At 38.3% G+C, this 16,216-nt stretch overlaps 1 protein-coding gene across 2 annotated transcripts in view; it reads right to left on the bottom strand.

Annotated features, from left to right (window-relative positions):
* Positions 1–1,043: 1,043 nt before the first annotated feature.
* The window catches only part of gpc1b (glypican 1b), a 69,215-nt gene continuing 54,042 nt past the window's right edge, over positions 1,044–16,216 (bottom strand). For both annotated transcript variants that reach the window (XM_088014943.1, XM_088014944.1), the window contains 5 exons: positions 14,917–15,041; positions 12,748–12,876; positions 12,366–12,499; positions 7,264–7,439; positions 1,044–5,204 (listed from right to left, as the gene is read on the bottom strand). In XM_088014943.1, the coding sequence (XP_087871069.1) occupies positions 4,999–5,204; positions 7,264–7,439; positions 12,366–12,499; positions 12,748–12,876; positions 14,917–15,041 (770 nt within the window). In that variant the 3' untranslated portion in view covers positions 1,044–4,998. The remainder of the gene's footprint in view (positions 5,205–7,263; positions 7,440–12,365; positions 12,500–12,747; positions 12,877–14,916; positions 15,042–16,216) is intronic.

The raw sequence follows: 16,216 nt of genomic DNA, 5'->3' as shown, positions 1-16,216 counted from the left end.
CTTGGCGGACAAATGTAATGTAAAACACAAATAGTACAAAACAGAAAGAAAAGACAACTGTGCAGATGCTACTACGGTGTGGTTTGCACTTCTTGCATTTACTCAGTTTCACAACGGTTTGTTTGTGAATGTCTCCCATACGATCACCGAAAAGGGGGGCCCTTTTTTAAACCCCAAGAGGTTTGATCATACTATTGTCTTCACACAGAAACAAGAGAATGCACTTAGTGAGCTCTGAGCATGTGGCCGCTTTGCAGTGTGACAACACTTGACAGTGGTTGTCACTTCTGACATAATTCCTGGAAAACAATGGCCTTTTCCAGGTAGTGGAATGCCCCACTGCACTCCAAGAAATTGACTCGAACAGATGGTGCGATCAGTTCAGTGAGCATCGCACATTTCTCTTCTGGAAAGCCGTTCACTTATGCATTCATTCTGTCTCATGTAGGCAGCTAGTTGGAGAAAATACAAGTCCATTTTAATAAATTAGAATATTATTGAAAAGTTGATACATTTCAGTACCTTAAGAAGGGCATATTATAAATGTCTTTAACTCACAACTGGATAGTTCCAGCATTTAGTTCTGTGAATGTGTTCAATGAGCATAGATTAGTAAACGTAAACTTAGAAATAAGCTTTTTTTAAAAAGGGGGTGTGGGGGGAATTATATAAAATTACAACAATAACAATATAAAAGCTTATGAATACAGTTTACACCATCATGGGAAGACTGCTTTGTTGAAAGTGACCTAGCAGACAGTTACTCACAATCTCAAGAAAGAAAGCTAAAACTTATCTTCAAATGTTAGACGTTCAAATTGCTGCATTCAATTATTTTAATGGAAAGTTGAATGGAAGGTCAAAGTGTAAAAAAAAATTGTCCATTTTAAAAATTGAATTACTGAAACAAATGCTACTTTTTGGTATATTTTTGGTATTTTAAGTCATTGCGATGCACTCGCACGTCCTCATATGATTCCACTGAAATTTTCAAGACACCCATAAAATCACACCCTTGATTGAAGAGACCAGACACAGGGAAGTTGAAAATCTTACAATGTATATAATTGACACAATATTGCAGGTACAACAGCAAGTGAGACATGTTATTGTAGATATTTCTCCAGCTCTTTATGGCACCTGTCTTCACCATAGAAACAGACTCTCAATAAATTTCTGATAACAATAAAATCAATGTAAATCTAAACCAGAAATAAAACATTTCTTTTCCCCATACATTGTTACCACTTTGAAACACTCTTCAAGCTCCCAGCGCAAATAAAAAGGACATTGTTTTTGAGATGGATAGTATGCATTGCGGTTTTGCCACCTTCTGTGCATTGCAAAAGTGTTCATACAGTAGAGGCAAGTAGAAAACCATTGTTGAAAAAAAGCCACTTCAAATCCAGTTTATAGTTTTCCACAAGTCTTGTAGTGGACACACAGAGCAAGTGGAAATGTGTGCTCTGGTCAGGTAAGCACAATACTGAACGTCCTAGCCAACATGCAAACCACAATGTGTGATAGAAAATTGGCAAAGTGCATCATCATGAACACACCATTCACACAGTGAAACATGGTGGTGGCAGTATCATGCTGTGGGGATAATTCAGTTAAGCAAATTTGGGAAAACTAGTTAAATTTGGTCAGAGGAAGGATGGTGCAAAAATGCAGAGCAATGCTCTAAGGGTTGCCTTCCAGCAGACCCTAAACACGGGACAATGGGGTTTAGCATTAGAATGACCTACTCAAAGTCCAGATATAGATCAAATTCAGATTTTGTACCAAAACTTAAAACTTCATGTCTCCATCCGATCTGACTGAGCTTGAGCTATGTTGGAAACAAAATTGGCAAGATTTTTAGTCTTTAGATGTATAAATCTTGCTCAGATGTAATTACAGCACAATGTGATTTTGCACATTGGTGTTGAATACATAAACAGATTTGTCAAATTCTTATTTGTAAAAAAAACAACAACAAAAAAAACTTTGAAAACATTTTTCCTTCAACTTGACATTAATGTGATGCTTTGCTTTGGTCTATCACAAAAAAAAAATCTGAATAAAATTTACTCTAATTTGTGTTTGAAAAGTGGCAAATGGGTAAAAAGGGGGTATGAATACTTTTGCAAGGAACCGAGCAGCGATGACTGAAGGCAGGGTTGTAGGATACATGCTGACCTGAGATCAGTGCAAACCATTGTCAAGCTTCTTTTCACACTTTGGAGCTTCATGTTTACACTCCGTCACCGTCCTCAAACAGGACTCAGCATGCCGGACCACATCTATCTGCATACACACACATTCCCAAATCAATAGTCATTTCTGGAAGGTGTTGACTTTCTCATTGATCGAGTACCTTGTGATGTCTTTGTGCAGACAATACCATTTTGTGGCCTCATAAAAGTGCATGTTTTGGTAAATGGGAGGGGGACAAGGAGAGCAAACTAATGAGATCAGAAAATGAATGAAAAAAAAGGGTGAGGTTTGGAGGGGGTTGTGCAAATTTCAGCCAATGACATTGTGAGGGAGTCACTGAAATTGAAGTTATCGTTCTGAAGTCAAAGGGTTGTCTTTGAGCTGGAATGTCACCGTGACAGAGAGCAATTTCTTGCTTTTATTAGGACGTTCACATTTATTCTCAGTCACGCACTGAGACCCTTGCAGTGTTACTACAGGTTTTTATTAAAATATATTGTGTTTCTTTTTTTAACCAACCAACATTGTACAATTTCTCTCTTTATACCTTTAATTTGACCCCAAAGTATCAAAGGCAGTCTCAGGCACATTTTCTAACTGGGGACAAAAAAAAAACAAAACAAAAAAAACCCAAAACAAAACAAAAAAAAAAAGACATACACATTCGAACAGAAACAACTTATTCATTAATAGAGCTCTTTTTTTTCTAAAGAAAAAGAAAGAAGACTATATAAGAGACTTTTCTATTATCACATGAAACAAATGCACTTTGGAGTTGGATTATTTCCAAAAATTTTGGTGCACAGAGAATATTGATTTTTTAACATAAACTTCCACGGACTGTCCCATCTGGAGCAGTGACAGATTTTTAAAAATCACATCAATTTAATTCCTCTACTTCAATCTCGTTGTCACATGCAATTCTGACAGTACAGAAGCCATTAATACAGAATGTGAGCTATTACAGCAGTAGCTGAAAATGCTATTTTTGAAAAATGGACTATATTAATCTCCTATTGCTGTCAGTTTAACAGCGCTCTGTCAGACATTGTTAGTCCGGAGCATTTTAATAGACCAGAACGTTTTAATAGATTTCCTTTCTGTGCCATCCAAACAAGATTTATGCAGGCTCTTTTGTTTGTCCCCTCTTTGCTTTATCGGTCACAGACAAGTACACACATTCGGATTTACGCAATGAACTCATACATACATGCAAGCATTGTCCCTCATCCTGTATGTGAATTCATTCGAACTGAGAGCTGCAACACATCTTTGAATTAAAATGTGGTGCATGGTTTCTCCCTAGCAAGCATCTTATCAGGAAAAAGGTATAATGTTTTCCCAAAACATTCCCTGGAAGGTTGACACGTAACAAAGCACTGTGTCATTGTCATATTTTAATCAACATCATGTAGAAGCATGGAGAGAGCTCTATAGGTCTTTGATGTGCAAAAAAAAAAAAAAAAAAAAAACGGGGGAGAAAGGAGTCAGACTAAGAAGTAGCACTCATATGGAGAAGTTGCATGGAAATAAATGGCAAACAGATCATGATAGAAATACATCAGTGGGAGAATTTGTTTGATATTTTCCCCAAGAAAGCAAAAAGAAAAAAAGAACAAACAAAAAATATGTACACTGCTTCGTCTGCCATTAAAACAATAGTAAATTTCAAGGATGTGCTTGATTTGCCTTGACTGTAATTGTTGCTACACGCACACATAAAGCCCACAGCACTAAAATTCTGACTGTGTACAACGGCTTTGATCTGCCGTGAACGTTGAAAAATAAAAAGTACTGAACAACGTGAGGGCGGGAAAGTTGTATTTCTGCTTCTGCGTACATTTCTGCTCTCTCCCGAGGGCAGCCTTCTAACTAACTACGCTGTTCCACTCTCTGTCAACTGAGACTATGTCCGGTCAGGTGAGCACTTTCGCTTAAACCGGAACCTCAGCTTGATGCTACGCTGCCAGCAGGAGCGTAGCACTGGGTGGTGTGGGAGTCGGATGTGTTGGGAGCAAAATGGAGGAGTGGATGGATTGGAATGGAAGACGGGACACGTTTCTCCCCAGAGTAGAAGGGACATGTCTGTGTGAATATTATGACGACTTTTATTGCAGATGAGAGATAAACGGGCAGAAATTGCTGATGGCATCAGCTCAGATCCCGCCGCAGAAAAAGATTATATGTAATAACACTGCAAAGCCTAATGCATCAACAGGTCTAATGGGTTATGTTGCTCAGATTATCCTTCCTGAAAGATGTCTTTTGAATATCTAGTTTGTGGGGTTTTTTTTAGCTTTTAAACCAGTGATGTGAATAGTCTAATTATTGCTCTATTGATAACTTCTAATAAATAAATAATTTCTACAGATTAAAAGTGGAGATCAAATGTGCACGTAGGGGCTACCGCATTGCTCCAGTCTTCTTCTTCCCATCATGTCAATATCTAAGTTACTGCTAGCTGTACAGTCTTTTAATGTCTTAGGTGAAAATGTTACTTTAGAGAACCCAAAGACTAGAAACAAACCATTAGATGATGCCAAAAGACCAACTCTAACAGTGTCATAGAATACCGACAAATAAAGAACAGGAGAAGAACAGAAACACAGATCAATATTCATGACTCCATTGTGTTTTAAAACTGAAGAAGGTCCATTTGAGTAATTTTTGCTATCGTTTCTATTAATTGGCTTACTTTTGGCAAAGTAACTAACCCCTAATGTTTCCTCCCTGTCTGTTAAAACTCTCCAGTCCCTCATGTCCCAAACTCAGTCCCAGGAAGAAGAACTCTCCCACCAATTATCGCCGCAGCAACAGGATGAGCAGTGAAAGCAAGAGGATGCTGAATGAAGGGAGACTTTGTGACGCTGAACCTCTCACTTCCTTGTTCCTTGGTGGGTAGGCATAGACTCTGGGTGGTTCGGTCACTGGGGCAACAAGGCGTGGCCCCCGGGAACATATGTCTTCTGTACACATGCCACTTCCTGATCCACTGACATCATCACCTATAAAGAAAAAAAAAAAAAAGGTGTTTCTGTGACTGTTAAGCATGTGGTAATTGCATTTTATATGTCTTTACATCAAGTTCTCCTCTCTAAAACGTCAAAGAAAAGGAGAAGACATCTTTCACTTAATTTTCTCAATGTTGCGATGCTACAAGAGCATTCTTTGAAAGACTACCTTATGGATTTTCCAGATTAAACAATGTACAAAAGCTGTCTCATATAACATATGTCTTGGAAATATTAACAACTTTACAAATAAATTAAGAGACCATGATTTCAGTTTACCTTGATATAAAATTAGCAGGATATCAACCAAGATTTGAGAAGATAATTATACAGCTGTGACACTGTTGCATAAGTACCTTGTGTTTCAAATTTGCACAATGATAAGATAAGTGACAGTGTTACCTTTATACACAGATGGTAGCCTAGTAAATATATGTGATTTTCTCCTAAGCCGAGGAGCCAAAGCGTTTTTATGTGTTGACGAGCAAACATGGGCCAGTTACCCATATCAAAGTATGCTGAAGTACTAAGACTTTAGAGTTCCAAGTCTTCAAAGATTTTGTCATTCCGTTACTGTGGTTTAAAGTTTATTAATGTGACGTCAGGGAAAGTGCAAGTTTTCTCCAGTTGTTTATGCCAGGACCTAGTTTGTGTGTTTATGCTTGTGCGTGTGCGTGTGTGCGTGTGCGCGTGAGACTTTTCCTTCCAACAGTGACTGGGCGAGGTGGATCTTTTTGCAGATGACACACCTGGCTGCAATTATCTCATCACCAGCTGAGTTTCTTAAGGAGATGTTGAAGGATTATTTGACACCCGATAGTTTGCCTATTCTGGGTAGAATCAAGCCACCAGGGTCTGACTGCTAGCACTTCGATCTGTAGTTTCCAGTTAAAAAAACTGCCTGTCCTGAGCACCTGCCTATTGCTTCATTACTCTGTGCTCTCCAGGTTGAACTCATTTCTGGCTACTTCACAAAACACCTCGTCTAAGCTCCTTGTGTCAAATCTCCTCCAGACACCTACCTCCTCGGTCAACCTGAAACCACCTACCTGCCTGCTCGCTCTCCAAACCTTCCACTGCTCAGACTTCGCCTTCACAAACCACTCGCTCTATGCAGCTCTGGACTAAACTTGTACGAAGGTCTGCGCAGGTTGAATCTCTGCCCCCGCCAATGACTGTGTCACCTCACAAGACCGTAAGCTGTTCCACAATCTCAGTGTTTACTGCAAGTTATCGCCCGTCTAACAGTCTTTGCCTCGTTTTACAGATGCTGGTTCCAGAAGCCAGAGCCCCTGAAACCTCTGCAATGTTATCTTTCTCTTGCAAATAAGTCATTTCCCTTTTATGCTGTGTCCAGTCCATGATTCTGCATCAGTGTAAGAAAACCACCTTGACATATGATAATGCAGGTCATAATATACAGTGTCTGCACTGCCCCTTAAGTTGTGGTGAAGTGTCAGTCACCTGGCTGAGAGAAAGCTACGAAACGCTTTCCTTAATTACAAGAATGACTAATTAAAATGTTTGAAAATAACTTGTGAGTCAAAGGCTAGGAGTTAAAGGCAACCCACCAACAAACTTTATGTAAGGGCTACACACAAACATCATAGCAATGACTTGATGATAGCACAATATTACATATTTCAATTTCAATAGTAAATTTAGTTCTTTTCTAAAAACTTTCTTAGTAAGATCATTGGCAAGTCATTTTTAAAAGCACTGGAATTCAAATTGATATATATTTCATGTTGAAAAATGTAACTCATTTAGTAATTTGAGGTTGAAAATATATTTGCTAAATGTAAATGGTAAAGAATCAATTTTTTTGTATGTCACTCACCTTGAAAGTCATTAATCAAAGTAAATGAATCAATCCCTCTAATTTTAGTTTTTTTTTTTTTTTTTTTTTTTTGAAAGGTTTCCCAAAAAAATGAAGGAAAGACATAAAAAGCCCAACTGCTTAGATCAGCATAGGTCAGACAGACTTGTTTCCAGACGACGGTAATGGATGGAAAAAAAGAGGGCGGTAAAAACTATGTTTCAAATTACTCACTGGTATCTTGAAAATCCACATCCTGGCCGTTAAGCGCATTCTTCAGCCGGTGGGTCATGATCTTCAGCTGCATTATTTGCTGGCGGATTTTCATGTCTGGTTTGGTGATGTCGATCTCCACTTCAGGGTTGTTGATCTGACTGGCTAGGCCATCACCAATCACCTCAGGCAGATACCTGGCAAACGTAAGGATTTCAAGATTGTCATGGTAAATAACTGGTCACAGCACAGCTTTACCAGTTTTACCTTGACATGCTTATTTGGATGACTTTGTAGTGACTCTAAGGCCAATTTAACACAGCCGGCTTTAAAATCTATCTATAAGCTACTCCATCCTCTATTGCCTCCATGAACAATGCGCTCGTGTGTGATGTCAGCGTTCCTCCTCTGCACATGCGGGTCGCTTTAGGGACTTAAACCGTTCACACAGAACTGTCATTGCAGTTTAAGCAAATAATTGGAAATGAGCATTAACACCTGTTGTGTGAATATAGCGTAAGTCAGCTATAAAATTTTGTCACTGTGATAGAATAACTGATCATCGTTTGCATCCAGAACATCTCTGCTTTTATTTGAACAATTTTAACCTCCTGTTCACCCAGCGTGGACGCAAGCTAGAGACATCTGTTGAAAACAATGTTTGTTCATGATCATTTCCTGTCTATGAGGCAAGAAACTGACCTCTATCAGGTGTTTTGTTCAAGGCTGCAAAAATCACCCATTGGTGCATCTTTGCACAGACTCAGAATGAAAAAAATAATCCTTCTGTTTGTTAGATGTGCACTGACATACCAATTTTGTGTACTTTTCCTTGTTGGCAATTAAAACACTCAAAGAAACTCAAATTGTCTTGTTTGTTCCTTAATGAACAAACTACATTTTTCTAACATTACACAAACTCAAAAAAAATATAATTTTCAAACTTGAATTTTTACGGAAGCGCATTGCTATCACGCAGGAAAAAAAAAATTTCGAGCGCTATCACATTATAACGTGATACGTATGTCGTTAAAACGTGATAGTATCTCGTTAAAACGTGATACGTATGTCGTTAAAACGTGATACGTATGTCGTTAAAACGTGATACGTATGTCGTTAAAACGTGATACGTATCTCGTTAAAACGTGATACGTATGTCGTTAAAACGTGATACGTATGTCGTTAAAACGTGATAGTTATCTCGTTAAAACGTGATACGTATGTCGTTAAAACGTGATATTTATCTTGTTAAAACATGATAATTTTAGGTCCAGGAAGTGGCGGTATTATGCTAGGCTAGTGCAGTGGCTAACATGAATTGGTCAGGTTTCCTTTCATGTTTGGTCTACAACATGTAGAGATACGGATGCTGCTTTGCACTGTGGTTAAAACCATTAATAGCATGCGTACTCTGAGCAGGATCCTAAACAGAACGGGACTGCACCGAAGGAAACGTCAGTCCGGTCCTCTAGCTGTAGCGGCGTTCCTGACTGTCTGGATCGAAGCTCAAGTTGGCTTCCGATTGTAGCTTCTGATTTGGGAAATGGCTAAAGGGAGATTATAACGGAGGCTCAGACGTATTTGCTGAACAGTTTCTGTTCAGATTTGTTTTAACAGTACACTTGCTGAACTACGGCTGTTCGTAACCAAGCAACCGAAATCAACAGAAGGCTCGATAGTGGCAAAAGACAAAACTAGATCCTGTTAAGCATTCTTCAAAATAAAAGACTTCCTCTCTCCAAAATAAATCATACAGAAAGCTTTGAATTTAATTATTTTTCACGTCACCTTTTGGAATTGTGTACAATCAAGTTAAATTCGGTGAATAATAATAATCATGTAAATTATACTTAACATATGACTTGACATATGACTGTAAATAAGTAACTAATCATGGAAATTATATTTAACATATAAATGTTAAGAAATAATTTGTTCTGCTTTAAAAACGAACATACATCGACACTTCAAATCTGGAGTAGATTATTCTAATCTACGCTAATGGCAGAATATTTCAAACCTAGTTTGTGATTTGTGAAATCTTTATCTGAATTGAAACCTCAGCAATGAGAGATTTAAAAATATGTTTGCATCTGGAATGCATTAGAAATAAACTCCTATCACATTTACAATATTTGTTATTATTTTAACCTTCTGTTTTCTTTCACTTTTTTGTCCTAGAGCACCTGCCTTTTTGTGTGGCTTACAAGGATCCATCAGCTGGGATAATAATGCCAACAACTTTTCAGATTCCGATTTATAGTGATGCAACGTAGCATCAGAGATGAATAATCTATTCCAGATCAGAAGTGTCTAAGTATGCTAGCTTTAGAAGTTTAATAGTTAAAGATGCTACTCATCTCCTTAATTGGTCACATCAATATTATAAAAATTACAATATTGCCAAAATTCTTATATGTTTTCCAATCAGTTTCAATTTCCTCACTCCCCTTCTTCTTTAAGGAGCTAAATATAACTTTTTCCAACTTCACTTAAATGGTAAACGCCCGAGAATGAAACTGTCTGTCTTATATCAGCCATATGACAGAGGGTGTTAACAATTATCAAACCTATTATGTTATTTCAACCCAGATCAGGGCAGCAATGTTTTACTTTACTGCCAGACAGCCCCCAGCATGGGTTACTATTGTGTCCCACTGGATCTCTATTGCTATAGACTTGTACATGTACTCATCAGGCAGGAAAAGGTCAATTAAGCAAACAAAATACCCATTTCTGAAAAATACAATGATGATCTGGCAAAAAACACTTGATTATTTGGGAGAAATGCAACAACTATCCGATGTAATGTTCATCCATGTAGAGCAGGATTTAAACTGCTAAGAATATAACTAAAGTGTCTGATCTTTTTTCAGGGAAGATATTTATGTAACTTGAAGAAATTAAAAACAAACATGATATTCCTACAAAATATTTCTATAACTATCTTCAAGTTCAGAGTTTTATTTTATCAAAGCAACACAATAATCTTTATCTACCCTCTTTGTCTCCATTAGAAAACATTATTTTAAGTCACCTATATGGTAAAGGAGAGGTGTCTCTTCTTTGCTCCTTGTTTGTCGACAAATATTAAAAATTGTTGACCAATATTTGACAAATATTATTATTTTATTTTTTTATTTTATTTATTTTATTTTATCAGGTAAACCCCGTTGAGATACACATCTTATCTTATTTTCAAGAGGGACCTGGGTAGAAGTCTGCAACACACAGCAACCTGGTTACAAAATAAAATTAATTAATGCATATGCAGAAGTGTAAAACAGTAGAAAAGAATTTAAAAACAGTGACACTGTTTAATAGAATCTCGTCTGTTTTTAAGAATCGCTCGAAATAAGTCCAGTGAAACCAGCTTTGACATCTTTATTTCAGACTGGAGCTGTTTCCAGGCTGTAGGAGCCATCACACTAAAAGCTTGCTTCCCTTTTTCAGTTCAGAAAAGTGGAACATGTAAAAGAAAAATATTGTTAAAATGTAAAGAATGGGAATTAACAGACCTATGTAAAAGAAAGTTTAAGGATGCTGGAGCCAAGCCGAGTAGAGATTTATGAATCACGATCATTAGGTGATTGTTTCTCAGGACGCTTAAAGGAGGCCATTCAGCTTTTGCTGATTTATGATTTATTTTGGAGAGAGGAAGTCTTTTATTTTGAAGAATGCTTAACAGGATCTAGTTTTGTCTTTTGCCACTATCGAGCCTTCTGTTGATTTCGGTTGCTTGGTTACGAACAGCCGTAGTTCAGCAAGTGTACTGTTAAAACAAATCTGAACAGAAACTGTTCAGCAAATACGTCTGAGCCTCCGTTATAATCTCCCTTTAGCCATTTCCCAAATCAGAAGCTACAATCGGAAGCCAACTTGAGCTTCGATCCAGACAGTCAGGAACGCCGCTACAGCTAGAGGACCGGACTGACGTTTCCTTCGGTGCAGTCCCGTTCTGTTTAGGATCCTGCTCAGAGTACGCATGCTATTAATGGTTTTAACCACAGTGCAAAGCAGCATCCGTATCTCTACATGTTGTAGACCAAACATGAAAGGAAACCTGACCAATTCATGTTAGCCACTGCACTAGCCTAGCATAATACCGCCACTTCCTGGACCTAAAATTATCATGTTTTAACAAGATAAATATCACGTTTTAACGAGATAACTATCACGTTTTAACGAGATACGTATCACGTTTTAACGAGATAACTATCACGTTTTAACGACATACGTATCACGTTTTAACGACATACGTATCACGTTTTAACGAGATAACTATCACGTTTTAACGACATACGTATCACGTTTTAACGAGATACGTATCACGTTTTAACGACATACGTATCACGTTTTAACGACATACGTATCACGTTTTAACGACATACGTATCACGTTTTAACGAGATACTATCACGTTTTAACGACATACGTATCACGTTATAACGTGATAGCGCTCGAAATTTTTTTTTTCCTGCGTGATAGCAATGCGCTTCCGTAATAGCTTCCGTAAATTTTACTGAATTAGAGAAAACACAAAAAAGCACAAAAACAGCCTGTACTAGAAAATATTCAAAAATCCTTCAGTGAAAAGGAAGAGGGTTATAATTAAATATGCACACTGCATGGAGAAATATTTGCTCAACTATACGTTGTGTGACTGTTGAGTACCCTTGAAGTAGAGAACAGGGAAAATTGAAACATGACACAATTGGAAAACAAATATTTACAGTTAAACTTTACAAGATGCAAGGAGAAGAGTTGTTGATTTGTACTTGGTGTTTGCTCTCTTTTGGGTTTGATAAATATCAAAATAGTCAGAAATAGCAAGAAAAAGCTCACTAAATAAAACATCTTATGCTTGAAGGAAATATGAAGTGAAATAAAGTGGAATATCTTCCCACCTCTTTTCAAATATCACCACCTTCCTAATATAATGTCTTTTTTTTTCCTAAAGTGATTTTCCTTGTTTTGGCAAAAATCTGGCTGGTAATAACCACTAACCGTACAGTGTTTTACATCTAATTATCCCCATAACATTAACTTTTTCTGAAAAAGCTGAACAATAAATATAAATAAATACATAAATGCACAACAAATTCCTTTGTCATTCATCATTACCTGGCACGATTCATGCCATTCCAGCACTTGTCCTCAGCCCCTGTTCCACTGGCAACTCTGTCACTGCAAAGGACTTTTGGTAGGGAAACCCAATATGGTCGTATTTCTCTCAGCTTCATGTTGACGTCAGACACCTAGAGCAGAATTTATCATGAGATCATTTACAGAAAGAGTAACAAAGCAGCCTCAAAATAGAAGGGGTGAGGAAAATACAGCACTAGTCATCAACAGTGTGCATTTTCTGACTGATTCGCCCATCTAATATTTAACATCTTCTAATCATTGAATAGTTGTCCACACAAGCTAAATGGGGTTTAACTTCCAATGATGTGCATATCTGAACAGGCCAGGGAAGCTTAGAATCAGCTAGAGATATACTAACCGACTTCGCCATTTTGGTGACACTCCCTCCCAACCTGTCATCGACTACGACCCTTCTTCTACTGGTGATATCTTCAAATCCGGAGCCGGTGGCTCCTCCTTCACTGAGGCTGCCACATGCCTGGAACAGCTGGAGGAGGTGGAATCAAGAAAACATAAGAAGAAAAGAACAGGGTGGGGAAAAACATCAGAAAGGGGACAAATTAATGAGAGGGTAAAGGCTGATGAGATTAAGCGCTCTCAGTGATTGTGCAACAGTTTTTTTGTAGGAGTAGAAACAAATCTTATTTTATGACACCTGACACTGATTATTTGCATGACCCAAGAATCAGCCAGTGCTTTTCATACGTAGCCTGACTCACAGCTAATTGAGTCTTACTTGTTTCCATCGATTACACAGGTTAGACAATGTATTGAAACACAGACACATGAGAACAAAATCTCCGAAACTTCGTGCACAGCAAAATTTCTTTGATTTGATTTGATTTATTTCAAACAGGGTTTTTAAAAACTGTATTAAAAACCATGTGCTCCAATATATTTTTACCAATGATACTGCAGTACATTACTGCTGGGATAAAGCTACATGCCAGAATGAATGTCGCTGAACTTTAAACACAGCACTTTCATAAAGAGATGAGAATCAAAGGCTCACACTGTGTGGTTACCATGTTGACACAGGTGAGAGACACTCCCACCAGGCCACAGTTCACCCCAGGCCAGGCTGGCCCTTTTAGGAAACCTGAACAGAGGAAGCTTTGATTTCTCCTCCTGCCATCCACCTGGATTTCCAACTTCACTGAACAGCTCAGTCAGTTTGTTTTGTACTATTGCCAGTTGCCGTTGAATGCCACATAGAACTGCTACCCAAACATCATTATGCCTGTAAATAAAAGCTTTGCCTGCAGATTGCATCATGACTCAAAACCATTCATTTTCAACTAGATATAAGAAGCAGTACAATAGCGTCAATGTGGCGAGAGACGCTCAGTGTATTATGTAAACAAAGACTGTGGAGAGACTAGACATAAAAGACAGTACTTCAATATACATCAGGCAGTGGAGGCTTTTTATCCATGATGCTATTTTTACATCCTTAGCAAACACATTTGACATTTTTTTAAAGCTTTTGAAAACTTTAAATTACTTTTCAAGTAAATATTACTTTCAGCAGCAACACAGAAGTCTGCAGGTGAAAATAGGAGTCTTATGAAACAGGTTTTTCTGTTTCCAGATCAACGGACTATGTTGTGTGACGCCAGCAGCTCCAACCGAGTCATACTGGGCCTCTGTCCTATGAACTTACAACTAAAGGAGGTCCAAGAGTGGTGTGGTTTGGGTTTGATTGAATGGGCCGTTTTTACAATGGAATTGGGCTAAATAGAAAAACCAAAACACACTGAGCAGTGCCACGCTGCTCAGTGGAAACAAGGCAGGTTTCCTCCTGGGAGGATGCAGGGCTCAGGACCCAAGAGAAGGTGATTCCATCACCACTTCAGAAGTCACTGCAATGTAGAAGTTAAACGATTCCTTGTCAGCAGTTTTGACATCCCTCTTTAACCCTTGTGCGACGAGGACTGAGGCAAAAGTAGAGGACTGTGGCAAATGATACAAGTTTTACGTGTGTGGGGTCGGTTGGTCCCCATTTGTACACACAAGGGTGATAGTCACCTCGAGAATTGAGACCACACCTGCAGAGCGGTAGACATGGACGCGTTAACAATTTGTAAGTAAGAGGACCAAGGAGAGTGTCCCTACTATGCATGCTATAGGATGCCTCTGAATATCTGGTTGAATTTTACTCTTTGACTTTGACAGTCTGTCGAGTCTCAGATCCAGGAGAAGCTGTTTAGCTTCTGTCCTGAGAATTGAAAGGTAAACAAGATTTTTTTTTTTTTTTTTTTTCCGAGCAACAGCTCAGAGATCCAGGGAGTTTGGTCGTTCAGTCCAGTTGTTGTTTTTTTCATCTCTTCAGATGGCTTACAACCACATTCCTCAGGTCATGCTAAGGGGTTGCTGCAAGGTTATTCTCGGGAGCTTGCATAAGTGGCCCAGACCCGGGTAAGCAGGAGATACTTGATGGATCAGTACATCATTTTTATTAAAATGTGTAATAAAAAAAGAAACTTTCTAGCTAAATCTCCATGTGTAAATCAAAGTGCAAACTCACCTTGCTGTTGATGGTTTCCATGTTATCCATCATACTAAACATGGCTTCTGATATCTGATTTGGGAGGTAAAGGATCACGCTTTCCACATCATCCAAGCGGCGCTCTCCCACCTCAATCATTGTATCTGTAAAGCATTAAAAAAATAAGAAACAATGACAGAATAACTTGGTTTTTAGTTTAAAATTTTGCTCATCTGTTCAGCAACTTTAATTAACACACCGTGTTAATAAGCAAACGACATCATGAGAAGATATGCAGGTGAACTGAATCCTTGGTGCTTGAGTATCGTACTACGGAAGGTAAACAATTATCTGACACACCTGCTAGTTAATGATTTGCAAAGTTATATGGGACAACTTTAAAATAATGGGACATTCAGTGGAGACAGGCTAAATTGAAAGATATTTTGTCCCATTACTTCAATGGCTTCCATACAATGTTGGAAATCAATGAACAGAAGTTATGTTATAATACAACCCCTGGCAAAAAGTATGGAATCACCAGTCTTGGATGAGCAGTCATTCAGACATTTCATGCTGTAAAACAAACTCGGATCAAAAACATGATACAATATTAAGGTCATTCCAAAGTGCAACTTGTTGGCTTTCAGGAACACTCAAAGAAATGAAGAGAAAACATTGTGGAAGTCAGTGAATGATACTTTTATTGACCAAACACAGGGAAATAAATATGGAATCACTCAATTCTGAGGAAAAAAGTATGGAATCACTCAAATTGGAGGTAGAAAAAAGGACACACCCAGTCTATTTCCTTTCCCTAAATGGACACCTGCCCCAGATTAGATGTGCCCGTTAGTGTGCAGTTCAAAACACCTGCAGTCATGACACCTTGGAGGGCTGCTGGACGAAGTGGAGTGGTGAGAACCATGGCTCCAACAAGAGAAATGTCCCTTGAAACAAAAGAGAGGATTGTGAAACTTCTTGAAGAAGGTAACCCTTCACGCATGGTTGCTAAAGATGTGGGCTGTTCACAGTCAGCTGTATCCAAGATATGGTCCAAACACAAACAGCATGGAATGGTTGTTAAAGCCAAGCGTACTGGTAGACCAAGAAAGACATTAAAGCGTCAAGACAAACAACTAAAGGTCATTTGTCTTGAAAACCAAAAAAGTACAACTAAACAGATGAAGCATAAATGGGAGGAAGCTGGAGTCAATGTATGTGACCGAACCGTAAGAAATCGCCTAAAGGAGATGGGATTTCAATACAGGAAAGCTAAATGAAAACCAGCATTGACACCTAACCATAAAAGAACAAGATTCCGATGGGCTAAGGAGAG

Source organism: Poecilia mexicana, unplaced genomic scaffold, assembly GCF_051168715.1.
Source record: "Poecilia mexicana isolate PSO_F unplaced genomic scaffold, ASM5116871v1 scaffold_17, whole genome shotgun sequence".
Taxonomy (NCBI): Eukaryota; Metazoa; Chordata; class Actinopteri; order Cyprinodontiformes; family Poeciliidae; genus Poecilia; species Poecilia mexicana.
This window is presented reverse-complemented; position numbering and strand designations above follow the sequence as displayed.